At 37.2% G+C, this 19,968-nt stretch overlaps 1 protein-coding gene across 1 annotated transcript; it reads left to right on the forward strand.

The window, feature by feature from the left end:
* Nucleotides 1-395: 395 nt before the first annotated feature.
* LOC145066672 (uncharacterized) lies at nt 396-1,270 on the forward strand. The gene is made up of 3 exons (XM_079013956.1): nt 396-504; nt 570-736; nt 818-1,270. The coding sequence occupies exons 1-3, from the start codon at nt 396-398 to the stop codon at nt 1,268-1,270; spliced, it is 729 nt and encodes a 242-aa protein (XP_078870082.1).
* The last annotated feature ends 18,698 nt before the right edge of the window (nt 1,271-19,968 follow it).

Below are 19,968 nucleotides of genomic sequence, written 5' to 3' on the forward strand. Positions count from 1 at the left end.
TCCATGATTTTGTGAGCTTTTCGGGGTGCAAGACCCTGAATGATATGGTGGAGAAGGCCTTGGAACGGGAAATTAAGTTAGAGCGCCGCACGAAGCGGAAGCCGGAGCAGATTCAGGCAGCAGTGGGTTAGGGAAAGAAGCCTAAGACCTCCGATCCTATCAACAGAGTCCAACATGGTCATGGCTATTGTGCCAAGTGCGGTAAGTTGCATAGCGGAGCCTGCCAATCAGCGGGCTCAGCATGTTATGTGTGTGGCCAGTCGGGTCACATGAGTCGGGATCGCCCCAAGAAGGACGGAATTTGTTTCCATTGCAACCAGATCGGTTGTATAAAGGCCGATTGTTCGAGGTTGATTAGAGGAGGAGGAGCAGTGTCGGCACCTGCGCTCGCCACGATGAGGATTACAGATGGCCGCCCAATCAAGGCGGAAGCTCCTGCGGTGAAGAGCCGCACATTTCAGCTGACTACTGAGGAGGCCCGAGCAGCACCTAACATTGTGACTGGTATGTGATATAATTATTTTTCGTTTAATTTATTAATATGATTATGTTGTTATGATTTTATATAGGGACCTTTTTGGTCAATGGTTTGTTGGCTCATATTCTGTTTGATTCGGGAGTTACCCGTTCCTTTGTATCTCTTGCGCTCAGCAAGAAGTTTCGTGATGCTCTGGGGACTTTAGATTCCCTATTCGAGGTGGAGAGTGCAGACAACCGCACCGTGAGTGCTGCGAGGGTATTTGAAAGGAGTGTTCTGAATATGTTCGGGGAGAGGTTTTCTATCAATTTGTTTATGATTCCTTTGTGAGGATTACAGGTGATCATCGGATTGGATTGGTTGGGGCCCAACGGGGTCATGATAGATTGTGAGCGTCAGTTAGTGAGGGTTCGAACCCCAAGTGAGGGAGAATTGGTTATTCATGGAAATAGAGCCTCGCATGGGCTAACTATCTGTTCGGCTGTGAGGGCTAGGAGACTTCTTCAGCAAGGTTGTTCTGGGGTTTTAGCTTACATTTCGGATACGAGGGTGGAATCCATGCCAGATATGAGCAAGGTACCGATTGTGAGAGATTTTCCTAATGTGTTTCCAGAGGAGTTACCTGGGGTGCCACCCGAGAGGCAAGTGGAGTTCCGTATTGATTTAGTGCCTGGTGCGACTCCGATAGCTAAGGCGGCGTATCGTCTAGCTCTGCCTGAGATGCCGGAGTTGTCTACACAGCTTCAAGAGCTGCTAGACCATGGATTCATTCATCCGAACAGTTACTACTAGGGAGCATCAATTCTATTCCTGAAAAAGAAGGATGGGTCACATAGGATGTGTATTGATTATCGGGAGCTGAACAAGCTAACGGTGAAGAAGCATTATCCGCTTCCAAGAATTGATGATTTGTTCGATCAGCTTCAGGGTGCCTCGTGGTTTTCGAAGAGTTATCTTCAGTCAGGGTTTCATCAGATGAGGATCCGAGATGAATACATATCGAAGACGACGTTCAAAACTAGTTATGGTCATTACGAGTTTGTGCTAATTCCATTTAGGCTCACCAATGCTCCAGCAGCATTCATGGATCTCATGAACTGGGTTTGCAGACCAACGTTGGAGCAGTCTGTGATTGTTTTCATTGATGATATTTTGTTCTATTCTAAGTGTTGGCTTAATGTCTAAGTCCATAACTAAAATTGGTAAGACTTGACCCGACCCGACATGGTCCATTTAGGTTGCATGGCATCATGCATTTGGATAGACTAAAAATGAGAGAAATAACACTTAAGGTTCATTAATATATTATAAGTTCTAATATATTAATAAGGTTATTTAATTAGTATCGATAAAGAATTAATTTGGAATTAATTAAGAGATCAAAAAGGAGACTAATTAAATATATGGGTTGATTGTGTAAATCATCCATTCTTTTATATGTGGGCTTGTGATCTAAGATTCCTTATGTTGGACTAAGTCCATGGGGTGATCCATGGAGGTTAAAATCCATGGAGCATAAGGAATGGGTAAAGTTGTGAGTTACATGGTGTAACCCTAATAGCCACCATATAAAAGAATCCCATGGCTCAAGAAATCGGCCACTATGTGTGAGAATGAAGGGCTAGCCGATTTATGAAGTGTTCCAATTTCTCTCAAGTCATTCCATTTGTATTTGGTGTTGTGTGAACCATTTGAGGTGTCACACTTGGGGCACTAGGCACTCAAGCTTCATGAAGACTTTCTACATCAAAGAGGTATGTAATTCTAACTTGATATATTCATATGAATCACTGTTATTATGCTAGTTAGGATGAATACCTTGGAAAGTTCATATTTGCATGTATAATAGAGAAAACATAAATCCAAGGTATTTAGGGTTGCATGTACACTTAGGAGTGTTAAAATGCTCAAAACCCAACAGTGGTATCAGAGCCTAGGCTTGTTTTCTTGTTATACTTGCAAAATTAGCTGAAAAATCGAATTTTGGTGCTGTCTGCACAGCAGACTCGCCGAGTCCAAGGCAAAAAGCATCCAACTCGCCGAGTTGGTTCGTGCACTCGACGAGTTGGACCCCGAGACAACATATATTCGACTTTTTTGGCTAGAAATGGACTAGGAACATTACCCTAAGATGTTTTTGGACTTATAAACTTGTTTTTGATGTGGTAATGTTCATGCTAATCCAATTTCAAAGATAATTGTCAATAGATTCATGTTTTGTATTAGTTTAAAAGTTATGCTAATTACATGAAAAAGTTTGATGTGTATTATCTTTGTTCTTATGAGTTGCTTAGATTAATAGAAAAGTTAATTGATTATGTGTTTTCAATCCATTTTAATCTTAGAGTTGATTCTAAAATGTGCTTTTCTAACTTGTCCTCAAGTTATATGAAAAGTCACATTTAAGTTTCATAAAACTCATAAAAGTTGGCAATGATTACAAAGCTGAAGAGTCTTGTCCTCAAGTTATGGAGGTTCAAGAGTCACTTCATTAAGTAATAAAATGTGTAACCTTAATTAATTCCATAAGTTATAAAATAAAGAAAAGTTACATTCTTTTATTAGTTTAAAGTCTTCCATAACTTGTCCTCAAGTTATGGAACTTGAAGAGTCTTTTAATTAAAACTACTTTAAACACATAAGTTATGGAATTAATTAGTTTTGAATAGTTTCAAAACTTGCCCTCAAGTTTTGGAATTTGAAAAGTTTTCACTTATGTATACTTTAATTCCAAGTTAGCCCTTAGAATTTTAAAAGTTAAAATTCAACCCTTATACTTTATAATATTATAAGTTAATAATATATATATATATATATATATATATATATGTATAAGAGTAAAGTTAGTCTTACCGTTAGTAGGCCTCATTCACGAAGCCGGTCTATAAGGGGGGGGGGGTATAAGGTTGTTGCCTATAAAATGGCAGCTTAATGGGTGTCCACTCTCACCCACCGCTTCCTTGACCGGTGGAGGGTCGTTAGCCAAATGGGTAGGACAAGGACTAGAATTCTCCCTTCATTAAAAGTATTAATGATAAATACTAAGTAACTAAACTCTTATTAATACCCAATCTTAGTTACTTAGGAAAATGTGAATAAGGTGCTAACCCATGAAATTACACTTTGCACTTTGTTTAAGTCGGTTAGTGGAGCGTGTGTGGTTAACCGGCACACTAACTCGTATTTAACAACATAGGCAAAGGGTAACTTAATGTTTATCATAGTATCGATAGAGTGTGTGTGGTTAAACAGCACAATGATTGAGGGGTAAACACTTAAGGGTACCAAGTATATTTGCATGGTTATTCACACCTTGTTTTGTGATCCTCGACATCCCAGTCACAAAACCTGAAGGGCACACTCGAGATTGAAACATGCCATTGAACCAGTTCAATGAATCTCAAAAGAATCTAGGAGTTTCAAAAACCAATTAAAACCTAATAATACATTCTGTTTATCTTGGTGGAAATTGGTGAATCGTCATTCACCTACCTTCAAATATTTTATAGCTTGGATTACGGCATCCCTCTTCCGAGTTATAAAATAGTTTGTTGGGTCCTAGCCTTAATATTTCATATTGGGTGTTATATTAGGGACTTTAAATAAACTATCTTGAATATCTCCCAAAAGATGTCTGGTTTAGACATTTATGATCTTCCCAAATCTCTTGAAACAAGTTTCCCTAAATGAAGATGATGTCCCACATAAATCATACTTCTTTCACCTCCTCCAATTATTCTCCCCAACCTAGAAGTTCTTGAAAATTTTAAAGTCACTCAATCCCTATTGGCAAGCTAAGTTCTAGGTGTGATCACATTTTGGAGATGTAGTCACATATTGACAAGCCAGGAGAGTTGGGTGTCAAAGTCTTGAGAAAGTTGGTAGCTCAACTACTTTCTAACTCACATAGTGAGTTCCTTTGGGACTCCTATGAAACAGACTATGAAAAGACCCTTAATGATCTTATCTATTTGCTAAGATCAACTTCCTACAACTTTATGGACATTGACAATGATGACATTGGATATCCAGTAAAGCTATCTCTTCCCAATGGAAAGGGATCGGCCATAGTCAACTCAGTTGACCAAATGGTAAAGAGAAAAGCTAAGTCTGTGATAGTCTTGCATACCATTATCAAAGGGTCCACATTTTTATATTGCCAAAGGAAGGGGCATTAGTTACAAAGCTGCCAAATTTACCTAAGGATGTTAAAGTCAATAAGTTTGACTCTACTTCAGGTAAAGTCCACTTTCTAAATCTGCTAAGTTTCTGTTCTGAAATTCTTGATACATGATGTGACTGGGTCACATGTTGATGTTTTAAGAATCAAAGGAAAAGTGTAGAAACTTAAAATAAGTATATGCAAATTCTGATCAAGAAGATGGATTTCACTCGCTGGTTCGGTGATCAGAATTTTTGGGCTGTTACTTAAGAGTTATGATATATATTGCTTAGGAATAGATAACAACAAGTTTTCATATGGATTGTAAGGATAAGTTTTTCCGCAAAGTTTTTAAAATAAAAGGAAAAATTTTGATTTTATTTATTTTAAAATATCCTTACAATGGCATTTGTGAAAAATTTTGTTGCTTATAAGATTCCATTAATAGCAAGAGTGGAAATATGAATTTGATTCTTTCATTTGTGATAGTGTCTAAATTTACCAAATAAGGAAAGATTCTCGTCACCCAAGGTTTCAATTGGACCGAGACTTTGAATCATGCAAGTTGTATAGCATGATGGATGAGAACTTTCGAGCATTGGAAAATTTAAGACTAACTACTTGTTCACATGGATGTGTAAGTCAAGTAAAGGACTAAGGGATCAAGTACACATTCTTGTGAACTGATTATGTCCACCGCAAAAGATACATAAGACTATTCGTTATGTTTTACTAAAGTTTAGTAAATATGGTTACACTTACAAGTTTAAGTGTAATTCTGATACATTGAAGAAAAAATTCGATGTATGGCAGAACGAATGAGAAGAATCAAATTATGGCAGAAAGATAAAAGTTTCTCAAATCTGAAAAGATGGGAGAGTACTTTAGTATTATGTTATATGATCATCTTAATGATTAAGAGACCTTATCACAATTCATCCTCTAAGTGCATTCTGATAGCTAAGAAGAGGAGCTATGAATTGTTGAAGTGGTTAAATAAAGAAGATGAGTCATATTTCATTCCAAAACAATTCTTAGAGTCATGCTCCAAGATTGTAACTTGAGTGACATGTCTTAAAGAAGGTTTAAAACACTAGTCAAATGTATGAGTAAAAGTTTTCTACTCTTGTACATTTGAAATTGGTAAGTTGTGATGTTTTGGATAAAACAAAGACCAACTAAGGCGAATTGTGTGAAGTGTTTTTCTTGATTAGAATCCACACTATCTCTTGAATATCTGACAAGAAAGTCTTATATGTCAAGAGGACAGTAGGAGTCTTAAAGTTCTTGAAAGTCTCAAGAACTAATCAAGAATAAAACCTGAAGTTCTTCACTAGCACACGACTTGAGGTTTATAACCTATCGTGTTGACATATTTTGTGCCCATTCTAATTAAAGATGGCTTTGCATATGAGCTCTTAGAGTTCTCAATTGGTTGCATAGCAACTTGGAAGCAATGGCAGGCCCTTGAGCTGCCAGGTGGCAAGAATTTAAGATTGCACAAGATCAATCCATATGAGTTAGGATTTGTCACTAACCTATTCTTGTGATTATGGTTTGAGAAATTCACATGGATAAGAACACATACACCATTAAATCTAAGTGTCATAAGGTTTCTATCCGATTCATGAAAATGATGGTGAGGAAACACTTTCACTAAGTAGATTTTAGCTAGATAGCAATTGTGATATTTGCATTCTCAAAGTCGTTAGTGGAGCATGTGTGGTTAACCGGCAAACTAACCTGGACTTGTGAGAAATGGAAAAATTCTAAACAATCAAGACTATGATTATGACATCCCTTTTCATAGTTCTTAAAATTGTTTAGACACACTTGTGAGCTATCTAAGATAAGGTGTATGATATTGATAAAGTTTTTTCAAAACAATCTAGTATTAGAATTCTGAACTTTGGTAAGAAAGTCAATAAAGTATTGATTTCTAGAAGTCTAGTTGATTTCTGAGTACATGTCAAAGCTAGTGGGAGCATAAGTGTTATGCTAATAATCATCATGTTAGTGGGAGCATGATAATTATGATAAAGGTTGCAAGTTAGCAACGTTAATTATAGAAAATAAAAGGTTTCAATTGGGAAAAGTTGTTTTGCTATAATTAAGGGAGAGGAAATTATACTTCATCTCAAACCTAAATGCTTAGATTGAGGTTTTAATCGTATTTAGTCAAGGATATATATATATATATATATATATATATATATATATATATATATATATATATATATATATATATGAATTTCATGTTGGAATGGCTCAACATAAGGAAATTCTATATATGGGTCCATTATTTGCGTTCTAAAATTCGATTATGATTACGGCATCCCTTTTCATAATCTGAATTATGAGAACTTGGCAAATTGAAATGGAGATATTATAGCAAAAGACTGGTGTAGTCTTTATGTGAGACATCATAAATCGTGTCCCATATGCTTCGGATATAGGATCGATTACATGTGCTATATTCATCCTTTCTAAAATTTTCCAAATACCTGGGGCATTAAGAAGGGAAAAGGTCTAGAATTGGATATGACTAAAAGGATTAATCAATTGTCGAGGAAAATCTAAGGTTTACCAAAGATTGGGTGCTCAAGGACAGTTGGAAGTATAGTGATAATTCTGGAAGGACCATATTGACATAATCTGTAAAGAGGCAACTCTTGTTCAGAAGTGATAGTCAAAATGGAATCTGGAAATGTTTCAAAGTTAGAAATTCTTCAATCTGTGTAAGATTAGGAAACTTAATGCAAGAAGGATGTTTCCAAGGAGATGATCTCCTTTTGAATGCTCTATTATGATTGTTGTCAAGTCATTCTGAATTTGTGCATAATCATTACAAGTGGATCAATGCATATAAGTTTAGAATCTAACAGATTTCAGTAAATGGCATGAGTTTGGAATTCTTGCATTTGCAGTAAGGATTTGGAACTGTGAAAGAGGATCATTGGAGTTATGTTCAATTGATCTAATTCACAAAGTAAAGTTCATAGGCAAACATAGTATGCATACTTGGTGTGTGGCATGACTAGTGTTTAGAAAACATAGTGTACATGCTTGGAGCATGGGACAACTATTGTTTTAATTCAAGAATAAAGTTGATAGCTGAAACAATATACAATGAATAATGTGCAATCATATGGTGATAAATAAAAGGTGTTTTATTTATATTCATAAGTTCTGAGACCATATTGGATTCGATTATTATTGTGTTTCACTTTGCATGTTTTGACTTCCAGAATAACTAGGTCATTGTTCTGATTGACTAAGTTATTCAAACCATCCACAGTCGGTCATATGTTGGAAATAGATATGAATCAAGACTGTCATGGGTTGGGCTTGTAGAGGTCTAAGATGTTGGACAAGGTGGTGCTACAACACTCATGAGTGCTCATAAGTTTTGAGTATTGGATTCAACTCACGCTCATTGGAATCACTTCATGGATTTTATCACGAGTGATCATGAGATGATAATATCTTATATTCTTCAAACCTAGAGATATGAGTTGTTACTATGAGTTGGTTATACATTGATTGCACGAAAACGCATTGTTAACACGATGTTGTAAAACGTGCCTTTGTGTATGATTCAACAAGTAGTAGAACAAGCCATATGAGTCGAAGTTTATCCATTCCTTTTACCTTCGGGATAAAAGCGATATCTGTGGGCCCCTAGATGATTTGGTGATGACAAATGTAAGTGCTCGTCCGGGCCTAGACTGATTTGACTTGTTCAATTAGTCAGTCGTCATAAATCGGAAATCGGGAAACAACAAATGGAGAGAGAGAATGATTATAATCCATGTCTTAGTCTATATGATATCTAGAATGGAGGAATATATGATCCCTTATCTAATGTACAAGTCATTGACAAAGGTCAGAGATCATCGGCAAGGTCAGAGTTCGACAGAAGCTTTTGAGAGCTACGATTGCCAGTCGGTTCTTGAAGTCATACTTGCAATAATAGTTTTAGACTTATCCAAGTGGGAGACAGTTGGATTAATGTCGAAGTCCATAAATATAATTGGTAAGACTTGACCCGACCCGGCATGGTCCATTTGGGTTGCATGGCATCATGCATTTGGATAGAATAAAAATGAGAGAAATAACACTTAAGGTTTATTAATATATTATAAGTTTTAATATATTAATAAGGTTATTTAATTAGTATTGATCAAGAATTAATTTGGAATTAATTAAGAGATAAAAAGGAGACTAATTAAATATATATAGGTTGATTGTGTAAATCATTAATTCTTTTATTTGTTTTTTTGTATTCCAAGATTCCTTATGTTGGACTAAGTCCATGGGGTGACCCATGGATACTCCATGGAGGTTAAAATCCATGGAGCATAAGGAATGAGTAAAGTTGTGAGTTACATGGTGTAACCCTAATAGCCACCATATAAAAGAATCCCATGGCTCAAGAAATCGGCCACTATGTGTGAGAATGAAGGGCTAGCCGGTTTATGAAGTGTTCTCATTTCTCTCAAGTCATTCCATTTGTATTTGGTGTTATGTGAACCATTTGAGGTGTCACACTTGGGGCACTAGGCACTCAAGCTTCATGAAGACTTTCTACATCAAAGAGGTATGTAATTCTAACTTGATATATTCATATGAATAAATGTTATTATGCTAGTTAGGATGAATACCTTGGAAAGTTCATATTTGCATGTATAATAGAGAAAACATAGATCCAAGGTATTTAGGGTTGCATGTACACTTAGGAGTGTTAGAATGCTGAAAACCCAACACTAAGACCAAGGAACAACATGAGCAACATTTGAGAGAGGTGTTGGAGACCTTGAGGAAGGAGAGGCTCTATGCCAAATTCTCCAAATGCGAGTTTTGGTTGCGCGAGGTGCAGTTTCTGGGGCACATCATCAACCAAAAGCGTGTCCGAAAAATGCATCCGAGGTCAATAGTTTCTTGGGATTAACGGGGTATTATCTGAGATTTATCCATGATTTCTCCAAAATTGTTGTAACCTTGACCCGTTTGACCAATAAGAGTGTGACGTTTCGGTGGGGTCCAAATCAGCAGTCGGCTTTCGAGACATTGAAGCAAAAATTATGTGAGGCCCCAATTATAGGTCTAACCGAGGGACTGGATAATTTTGTAGTATATTGTGACACTTCTATTTCAGGGCTAGGTGTTGTGCTGATGCAGAAGGGGCATGTGATCGCTTATGCATCGAGGCAGCTGAAGCCTCATGTGGCGAATTACCCCACTCATGATTTGGAATTAGCGGTAGTGATTTTTGCCCTCAAGATTTTGAGGCATTATCTTAATGGGGTACGATGTACCATCTTCACCAATCACAAGAGTTTGAAGTATCTGATGGATCAACAGAATTTGAATATGCGTCAGAGGTGGTGGTTAGATGTGCAATGACGAACTTCTTTGACGGATATCTAGATTTCTTCACCTTTATCTTTGGCTAGTAAAAATCTTTCCATTCTAACTTTCCAGTGATCATATTCTTCCACAACTAGTAACGAGGCACATGTAGGGCCACCCACAGTATTTGCGATTTGCGTTGAAATCATTTGTTGAGGATTAGAAGCAGCCATTGAAGTTAAGATATCTTCAAGCTAAAGTGGTATATAGAAGAACTTTTATCTTTATCACAGAAATGGTTGAAACACCAAGGTAATTTCAAACTAACTATAATTTGATCTGATGGATTCAAAGGACAACCATTCAAGCTCTGATACCAATTGAGAGAACAAAATAGATTTGATGCGTAGGGACAAGGTTTGAGAACTCAAAAATTGAGTGAATGCTTTAGATCAATGTCTACTTGCTAAAAAATGTTCATGTCAAGCCTGGAAAGACCAGTCAAGTCTTACATAGGACCGGACAATAGAAATGTTTCTGACATTCGAATCGTCTAATATTACAAAAGACTAAGTCCTATGAAATGTTGCATCAATACAAAGACAAACTTAATAAATACACAAAGACAAAATATATCGACTCCGGATCAGCATCCATTCCGGACATGAGAGTCATTCTGGAATACCTTCAGCTTCTCATCTGCTTCTCTTCTGGTCTGGACAGATTCCGAACCACTCTTCACAATCGACTCCAGACCATTTATTTCGGAACACAAGTACTTCGAAATTCAGACTTAGGATTGCTAGAGGTTCACTTTTAGGTTCCAATAGAATGCCTCATCGGCCTACAGTCTATCTGGTACGATCACAGAAGCTTCAGCATGACTGGTACACCTCACCGGGCCTTCAGCCTATCTAGAATGTTCTCCGGGCCTTCGGCCTGACTGGTACGCCCCACTGGCCTTCTGTTTATCCGTAACGCCCTGGATCTGTTGACCTTCAGCGCAAAGCAGGACCGCCTCAACCCAACCATACACACCATGTCAACATACACATATCCAAAACACATATAAGCCTAGCAAACAATAACAACATATCGATATAAACATTACTGGGTTTGTTGACCGGCAACACAAAGCAGTACAATCTTAACCCAACTACACTACGTTAGCACATGCAACCGGTAATGCGACATCCCCATTTTTATGGCTAGAAAAGACCGGTTTTATTTATGCTTTATAAAAATCAGAGTACCTCTTTCAATAAAAATGTTGCGGAATTTGTTCCCAGAAAAACATGATAAATATGCTATCAAAGCATTTCCGAAGAAATGTATTTTTATCCATTTTAAAACATTTGGGATGTCATCATCAATACAGATGCATAAGCATAAACAGAACTTACATTCATTTACACTAGTGATCTACATCTCTTTTAAATCCCTCAGTGTAAAGTAGTTTTATATCGACACATGTGATACGAATAAGCTTGAGTGGGTCAGGTTGGGAAACCTGGTGAGTGCATATGGTTTTCAACCCACAATAATATAATTATTATGTTAAACATCAAACAATCAACCCAATTACCCATCCCCATTATCTTCTTTACTCTTAAGGATCTACCCTAAGATTCAGCTATTCCTCGTTCATTCATTCCTAAGGAGTATCCTACGGAATCGACACTAAGTCGGCATAGTCGCCATGGTTTATCTCATTTTTTGACAATATCATTTTCGAGAGTCCACTCGTAATACATGTCAATGGGTTTTTAGAGTACACTGGGTGAACACATCGTTCATAACACCTACAGGTTGTGAGCCGGCTAATGTTCCACTAGACTGTCTAGAATTGTCCGTGGTTGTCATCCATACTCTGCTAGATGACGGGGTCATCGTTTGAGTCATCGTTTGACTCATCGCTTTAGCTCATCGTTTTAGCTCATCGCTTTGGCTCATCGCTTAGGTCATCACACCATATTTTATCACTCATATATCATCGCTCATCATTCATCTCATCTTCCATCACTCATCATTTTTCTCATCTTTCATCGCTCGTCATTTATCTCACCTCTAATCTACCCATGTTTTACCCAACACATTTTGTAGATATAAAATACATATACATTTTAGATCATTTAAAACATGTATAAAACATTTCATCCAACATAGACAGCAAGTATTCAAACAGTATACACACATAGCACGCAATTTATATAAAATACTTCATACTTATGTGTAAGATGGAAGTAACTATGCACTCACCTGATTAGGTGGTGACTCGGCACTCGGAAAACACTACGTTACTCTTAAAAAAATTTCGTTCGACAAAACCTAGTACCATTACCACTAGGGTTTAGTCTATTATTCACCGAGACTAATTAATAGTCTAGCTATTATTACTATTATATAAGCGTTAAAACAATACTTTTCATCCACTATGTACAGACAGGGACCAGACATGCAACACCGGAGGGTAGGACCATTTTGACATACAACACTTCTGAAATCCAACAACCCAAGCAGCCCTTCAAACCAGATTCTCCATATCGCGAGTGGTTAAAATGATATTATAACGACACGTATATAACTCATAATAATAGCCCAAATATTTATTATAAATTCCTAATAACAATATTATGTTTAAATAAAAGCTATATTTAAAATATGGTAGGCGTATCTTACCTACGAGGGGGTTTGGCTAGAAGCCAAGCTCTGCAAGGGCAGAACTTTCGAGCCGAAAGCTCTTCGTCTCGGAGCCGTCGAGCGCTCCAGGGCTTTCTTCTAGCGCTGGGGGAGTTTTGGGAGGTTTAGAGAGAGAATGGTGGAGGTGTGAAGAAATGAGGGTGGAAGGGGTTGTATTTATAGGGTGAAATATAGCTGAAATTGGTGCCACATGTCACCATCTAGTGGCAAGCCTTGGGGAGAAAGCAATGGCCAAGATTGTACCACGTTACCCTTTTTGCAGCAACACCTTGCCGACTTCGAAACCCCATAACTTTCGCATACGAGCTCCGTTTTCGACGTTCTTTATATCCACGTGTAGGTAAAAACAAGGTCTATAAGTTTCCTTTTGACTCCGTTGGCAAATTCTCGACCAATCTTAAATTTAACAGTAGGAGGAGATTATATTGTTAAATGGCCGCGTAAAATTCATAACTTCTACATACGGGCTCCGTTTTCGTCTGTCTTTTTATCGTTGCGCTACTAATAATGAGATCTACAACTCTCATTTAGATTGCATTGGCCAAAAGCTGCTTGATCTAAAATTCGAATTCCGGGTTGTGCACTGCTAGACCAAATCTTAGAAAAATTATAACTTCCTCATACGAAGTCAGATTTTGGCGTTCTTTTTATGCACGCTCTCGGTTTAACGTGTACTACAAATTTTGTTTAGATAAATAAGGATAAAAAGCACTCTACCGTAAATTCACTATTTACGTCGCGCAGTGTCGTGCCGGTTCCGTCGCAAAACTTCGACGGGCCATAACTTCTTCATTATAACTCGGATTTCGGCCTTCTTTATATGTACATAATCCTTGGAACATATGCTACAAATTTTATTAAGACTATTCCTTATAGATAATATTCTATCAAAAAGTCATTTTCGACACTTATTGTCTTTAAATTGACTAGCTCGAATCTGCGGGCGTTACAGGTAAGCATATAACCAGAACAGATAACAGGCATATCTAACAGATCACTAAGCATAACATTATCCTATCTACCATGATACATATCTAACATATCACTACAGCATACCAACATATGATAACCAGGATAATAATCCAATGTGGTGCCTTTAACCCAAAAGTACAATGAGAAAAACTCACCTCGAAGGCAGAAGCTCACTAAAAGAAATCCCTAGCTGTTGCCCTAATGACACCTCCAAACTATCAGATCAAAATAACACCCAATTAGCAATTGGGTTTCATTCTAAGGCCCACCATCCATACTTGGGGTAAAATAATCATTTTACCCTTGACCCAAGATGAACCAAAACTGAGGCCCAAAAGCAAAAGATCCACAAAGGCCCACTTTTCCAAATTGGGCCCAACCCAATATGGGCCTTATCCCAAGCCCATAATTTCCTTAGTTTAAATTCAGATTACCTCAAGCACCCATTAGGACAAACTTGGTCAAAAGAAGAAAAGTTAAAAGTCAAGATCAACAATCCATACTGACCCAACACGACGAGTTGTCCTACAACTCGTTGTGTTTCTCCATCAACTCGAATCAGGAAAAACCAAGCCAACACGCCGTGTTGACCAACAAACTCGCCAAGTTCTCCTAGAGTCCAACAACTTAATACATTAAGCTGTTTTCAATGAATCCAAGAGTTCCAAAACTCAGATATTGACCAAAATGAAACTTTCCGACTTTACCCCTAGGAACCACATAAATGGGTCCAAAACTATACCATCCCCAAATTTTTCGGCCAGAAAATACCGATTTAGTTTATGATTTTAAAATAAAATCAGAGTAATCTTTTTAAAAGATGTTGCGGAATTTGTCCCCAAAACAAAACATGATAAAATTTATCAAAACATTTCTTAAAGAAATATATATTTTCATTATATATCAAAACCTTGGGATGTCATGTTCCGATACAAACCAAAAGTATAAACAGTATATTATAAGCCTTACAACAGTTATTTACAACTACTGGTCTATAAGTCAAAAATCTCTCACCATCAACCGACTATGCTCTGGGTCCACTACCTAAAATATAAAAAGTTGAGTGGGTCAGGCTTGGGAGCCTGGTGGGCATATAGGGTTTTCAACCCACAAATATTACGATAGTCGTTTCACGTCGAGGTTTTGGATAAGTCTACAAGAGGAATTGGGTACAAAATGGTGTCTAAGTACAACTTACCATCCGCAAACCAATGGTCATAGCGAACGAACGATTCAAACATTGGAGGATATGCTAAGAGCATGTACCCTGGAATTCCAAGGTAATTGGGATGAACATTTACCTTTGGTAGAATTTTCCTATAATACTAGTTTCCACTCAAGCATCAAGATGGAACCTTACCAAGCTTTGTATGGAGAAAGTGTCAAATGCCATCATGTTGGCTTGAAGCTGGGGAATAGCAGTTTATGGGACCTGAAATAGTCCATCAGACTGCTGAAAAGATGAAAGTGATTAGGGAAAGGATGTTAGCAGCTCAGGATCGTCAAAAGAGCTATGCTGACAAGAAAAGACAATCGATATCATTCGAAGTTGGTGATTCGGTTTTACTTAAAGTCTCGCCGTGGAAGGGACTTATAAGATTTGGTAAAAGAGGAAAACTGAGTCCAAGGTTTATTGGACCGTTTAAAGTTCTTTAGCAGATTCGGAATCAAGCTTACAAGCTAGAATTACCAGAAAAAGTAGATGGTATTCATAACACCTTCCACGTGTGTTATTTGAGGAATTTCATGGGAGATGTTCCCGACATCATTCCAATTTCTAAATTAAGGTTGGATGAAAGTAAGAGGTTAACTGAAGAACCGGAGGCAATCGTTGATCGTAAGACTAAGAATTTGTGGCGCAATATGGTAGATTTAGTGCTTGTGCGATGGAAACATTCAAATGAGCCAAATCTCACCAGGGAAACGGAGAGTGACATGATGAGTCGCTATTCGCATTTGTATGCTGATGTGTGATTCCGAGGACGGAATCATCCTAAGGGGGAGAGAATTGTAACATTCGTGTTTCTAGGCTAGGTATTAATGATGAGGTAATAGTCTAGGTCAACCTTTGTAACTTGTTTTGATATAATAAAGATGTATTATTTGAATATTATGTGAATTGTGTGCTTATTTACTTAATTATTATGATTTAATAAGTTAAGAATAAAAATAAGCGTCAAAAATAAACGTTAGATAAACTCGATATATATGAAGGAAGTTGTAGTGGTTGAAACAAGGATTCCAGAGATATAAAGAATACCGAAATTCGAGTTATAATGAAGAAGTTATGACATGTCGAAGTTTCGCGACAGAACCGACACAACGTTGCGTGTCGTAAATAGTGAATTTACGAAAGAAAAATTTTTAGCCTTAGTAATCTAAACAAAAGTCGTAGTATTCGTTAAACCGAGAGTGTGCATAAAAAGAACGCCCAAATCTGACTTCGTATGAGGAAGTTATGATTTTTCTAAGTTTCGACTTAGCAGTATGCAGCCCAAAACTCGAAATTTAGATCGAGTGATGTTTAGCCAAAACAATCTAAACGAGAATTAAAGATCTCGTCGATATTAGCACAACGGTAAAAAGAAATACGAAAACGAATGTCGGATGAAGAAGTTATGAATTTTTAACGGACTTTTCCTGTCCCGGCCTGTTAAAAATATAATTTTAAAAAATAAAATCAAAATTATCCGATGGAGTCTAAATAAAAGTTGTAGAGCATAGTCTCACCTACGCGTTGATATAAATAATGTAAAAAACGGAGCTTGTATGCGAAAGATACGAATTTTAGAAGTTTGGAAATTCGGAGTACGCCCAGCATACTCATGTTCATGGTCTGAGTTGGGCCACGTGGCCAACTCCATCGCATGCGACACGTATCATACGGACTCAAAATGTATGATGCCACGCATCAGGGTACGCCCAGTGTAGTAAGCTGTACGCCTAATGTAATGGCTAATTGAGCATTACGCCCAGCATACTTGAAGATTACGCCCAACGTAATTCAAGTTTCATCCCCTATGAATAGAAATTAAGACCTCCGGGTTTTTGTTTACAAAATATATTCTCTCTCACTCTCTAATTCTTCTCTAGCTACTTTTAACCCCCCGAGATCCCGGTATTATCCCCTTGCACCCGAAGCAATCCCGGAGCCCTGAAGTCTCCAAGAAAAAGAGTATGTCGAGTCGAAACTCTGTCCACGTGAAGCCCGGTTTTTAAGAAAACACCCCGGTTTTATCGGAAACGATTGTTTTAAGAGACGAGATGCTGCCTAATTATCGTCTTAACATGTGAGTGTATAGTCACTTTCTTCTTACACATAAGATATAAAGTATTTTCTATAAAATATGTGCTATGTGTAATTATATTGTTTGTTTACTTGAGTTGGGCGTTGAATAGATGTTTTATACAGGTTTTAAACTGTATATGTATTTTTATTTACAAAAATGTTGGGTAAAACATGGGTAGATGAAATAGTTGATGTGTGTTGAAACGATGAGAGGCCTCGATGTTGTTGGATCTGTTGTTGTTTTTGTAGTCATCTAGCGGAGTATAGATAACGACCACGGACCTTTCTAGACAGTCCAGTAGAATGGTAGCAAGTTCGCAACCTGTAGGTGTTGGTGAACTTTATGTTCGCTGGTGTACTCCATCCCCCTCATGGTTGCCTTTAGGACATGTATGGCTGAGGAATACCCTTAGCAGTAGTGTCCATCCCGATGATGATCTTTAGGCTAGGTCCCTTGTGATAGGTGTTTAAGGACTTAAAGTGAGGATAACGAGAACAGGTAATCAGGGTTATTGTTGGTTGATGAAATTAATAAATTTATTGTTGGTTAATGAAATTAATAAATTTATTATTTGTGGGTTGAAAACCCTATATGCTCACCAGGCACCCAAGCTTGACCCACTCAGCTTTTTATATTACATGTAGTGGACCCCGAGAATAGTCAGATGATGATGAGAGATTTTTGACTTATGGGCTAGTAGTTGTAAATAACTGTTGTAAGGTTTATAATATATTGTTTATGCTTTTGGTTTGTATCGGAACATGACATCTCGAGGTTTTGATATATAATGAAAATATATATTTCTTTAAGAAATGTTTTGATAAATTTTTATCATGTTTTGTTTTGGGGACAAATTCCGCAACATCTTTTAAAAAGATTACTCTGATTTTATTTTAAAAGCATAAACTAAATCGGTCTTTTCTGGCCGAGAAATTTTGGGATGTCACAAAAACCCAGACCGTAAGCTTCAAAGAGTGATGACTTAATCATTAAGCAGTTAATCATCAAAGGCATAGCCTCAAATTACAGATCTGACCCCTTAAATCTAGAAGGCTACGTAAAGTTTCCAACTTTAAGCTCAAGCATGACTAGGAGAAGCTCAAATGCTCAAAAAGGGCTAGATGAAGGACTTAATGAATGCATGAGGACCTTAAATCCATAAAGTTGGCACCTTTATGGCAAAAGTGTCCATGAAAACCCTAGATCTGAAACAATAGGGCTTTGGGACATCCTAATCCCAACATCCATCTAAACCATGGCTAAAACATAACAATTTAACCCAAAAGAGAGATCTAAGCATCTAGCAATCAAGATAAGAACTTGATACCTCAAACTCCTTGCAAAATGGGTAGTGGTTCTGGATCCAAGATTTCCTTCCCTAAGCTTAGAAACTTCAATATCTTCTAACTCCTTCACAATGCACAAAATGAACACCAAACTTTCTTCCAAGGCGCAAATGCTTGACAATGGAGGCTACAATTCGTTTTAGGGTTTTGATAACAATGGAGGCTGATAAGGAGGCCAACCAAAAATGGACTTAAGGCCTTTAAATAGGGAACAACACCCTAAAAATTAGGGTTTCCTTCCCAGCTGCCAACACGTCGTGTTGGTTCATTTAATATTCGCATTTCTTCAATTTAGACACGTCATGTTGGCTCCTCCAACACGCCGTGTCTAACCCAAGAAAGGGGATTTATTTCCACAATTATTCCTCAAGATTCCGGGTGTTACAAAGACCCCTTTCCCATTCCTTTTTTCTTTGTCCCTACCTATTGGTCGGACAATTTTTTGTATTTATTATTTAAATCTAGCCTGACACAAACATCAGAAGAAGTGTATCCACTGGAGCCTGTTTTTGTTCTTTTTTTTTATTGTGATCCTCCTAGTAGGAAGCCAACTTCATATTTTTTCCATCTTGGACTACAAGTTAACAATTTCCAAGGCTTATTAAACTTAAATATCTTTCTTGTTTCCTCGCGAAAAATATACAAAGCCTCTTGAAAAAATTCTCTGGGTTTTAAGATTGTTGTACAACTCGTTCATCTTCGAAACATTTTTCTCTATTTTCCAAAACTTTGAATTAAGTTGGTGTTTGGTACGGTAGTAATCACCTTCACCCAACTCCTTGCAAAATATTTCAAGAATACGGAGCCAAAAATGTTCATATGCTTATGCATTTCTATGAGCTATAAATCCTATGAAATGTCAACCCAAGATTATGTCAACACTAGCTCTTGTGGAGTCCATGCTTAAGGCTTGCACTTTTTCTTGTCTTCCACCGATTGTTTTCCTTTACTGCATGATATGGGAAGAGATCGAGTTTCCAGTATAATTTTGTCGTTCGATTCATCGAGGCCTTGGTTTTGTGATTGAGACTGATAGGGTGGGGTTTGGTTTAATGATTGATATTGATAGAGTAGGGTTTGGCTTTGGGGTTGATTTGGTGAAATTTAATCTGGAAAAACTAAAAAGTTGTTGAACATGTTGGGACTAACATTTGGGACTTGCATGTGGTAGTATTGTCTAACATTTTGGTATTAAAATTGTGGAGGAGATTGAATGAGGAAATCAAGTTGGGGAAGATAAACCGGTAGGGATGGATCGAAAGCGAAAATGTTTCGAGTTAGGGTGGTTGAACTCGAAGCATTGCTTTTTCTTCTATCAAATTGTGTGGTTGGATTGTTAGGATTCATTTTTTTTTTGTTAAGAAATAGAAAGGAAATGTTAGAAAAATATGTGATTTCGAAGTGGAAAGAAATGAGGTGTTAGAAATTTAGGGTAAGAAATCGCACTTAGAATTTTGAGAATCGTGATTATGACTTTCAAATCAAAGTATTTGGGTGGTACTTCTTAATTTTCAATTAGATAAGACTCTGAAGTTTAAGGAACAAGAACACAAAATGTGAGACTATGGTTTTCACTAGTACCAAAATTTTGGCCAAAAAATGTTCAAGTATCATATATGTCAAAAAAAAAAAAAAAACTGCCACCAAGCAGTTTTTTATATCTGAAAG

The sequence above is a fragment of the Lactuca serriola genome, chromosome 8, assembly GCF_051521515.1.
Source record: "Lactuca serriola cultivar US96UC23 chromosome 8, Lser_US96UC23_V15, whole genome shotgun sequence".
NCBI lineage: Eukaryota > Viridiplantae > Streptophyta > Magnoliopsida > Asterales > Asteraceae > Lactuca > Lactuca serriola.

Excerpts from the sequence above, each read along its gene's own strand:
- LOC145066672 (XM_079013956.1), top strand. The coding sequence starts at position 396 with ATGAGGATTACAGATGGCCGCCCAATCAAGGCGGAAGCTCCTGCGGTG. Across the intron at positions 505-569 it reads AGCACCTAACATTGTGACTG|GGACCTTTTTGGTCAATGGT; the intron begins GTATGTGATATA and ends GATTTTATATAG. Across the intron at positions 737-817 it reads GCACCGTGAGTGCTGCGAGG|GTGATCATCGGATTGGATTG; the intron begins GTATTTGAAAGG and ends TGAGGATTACAG.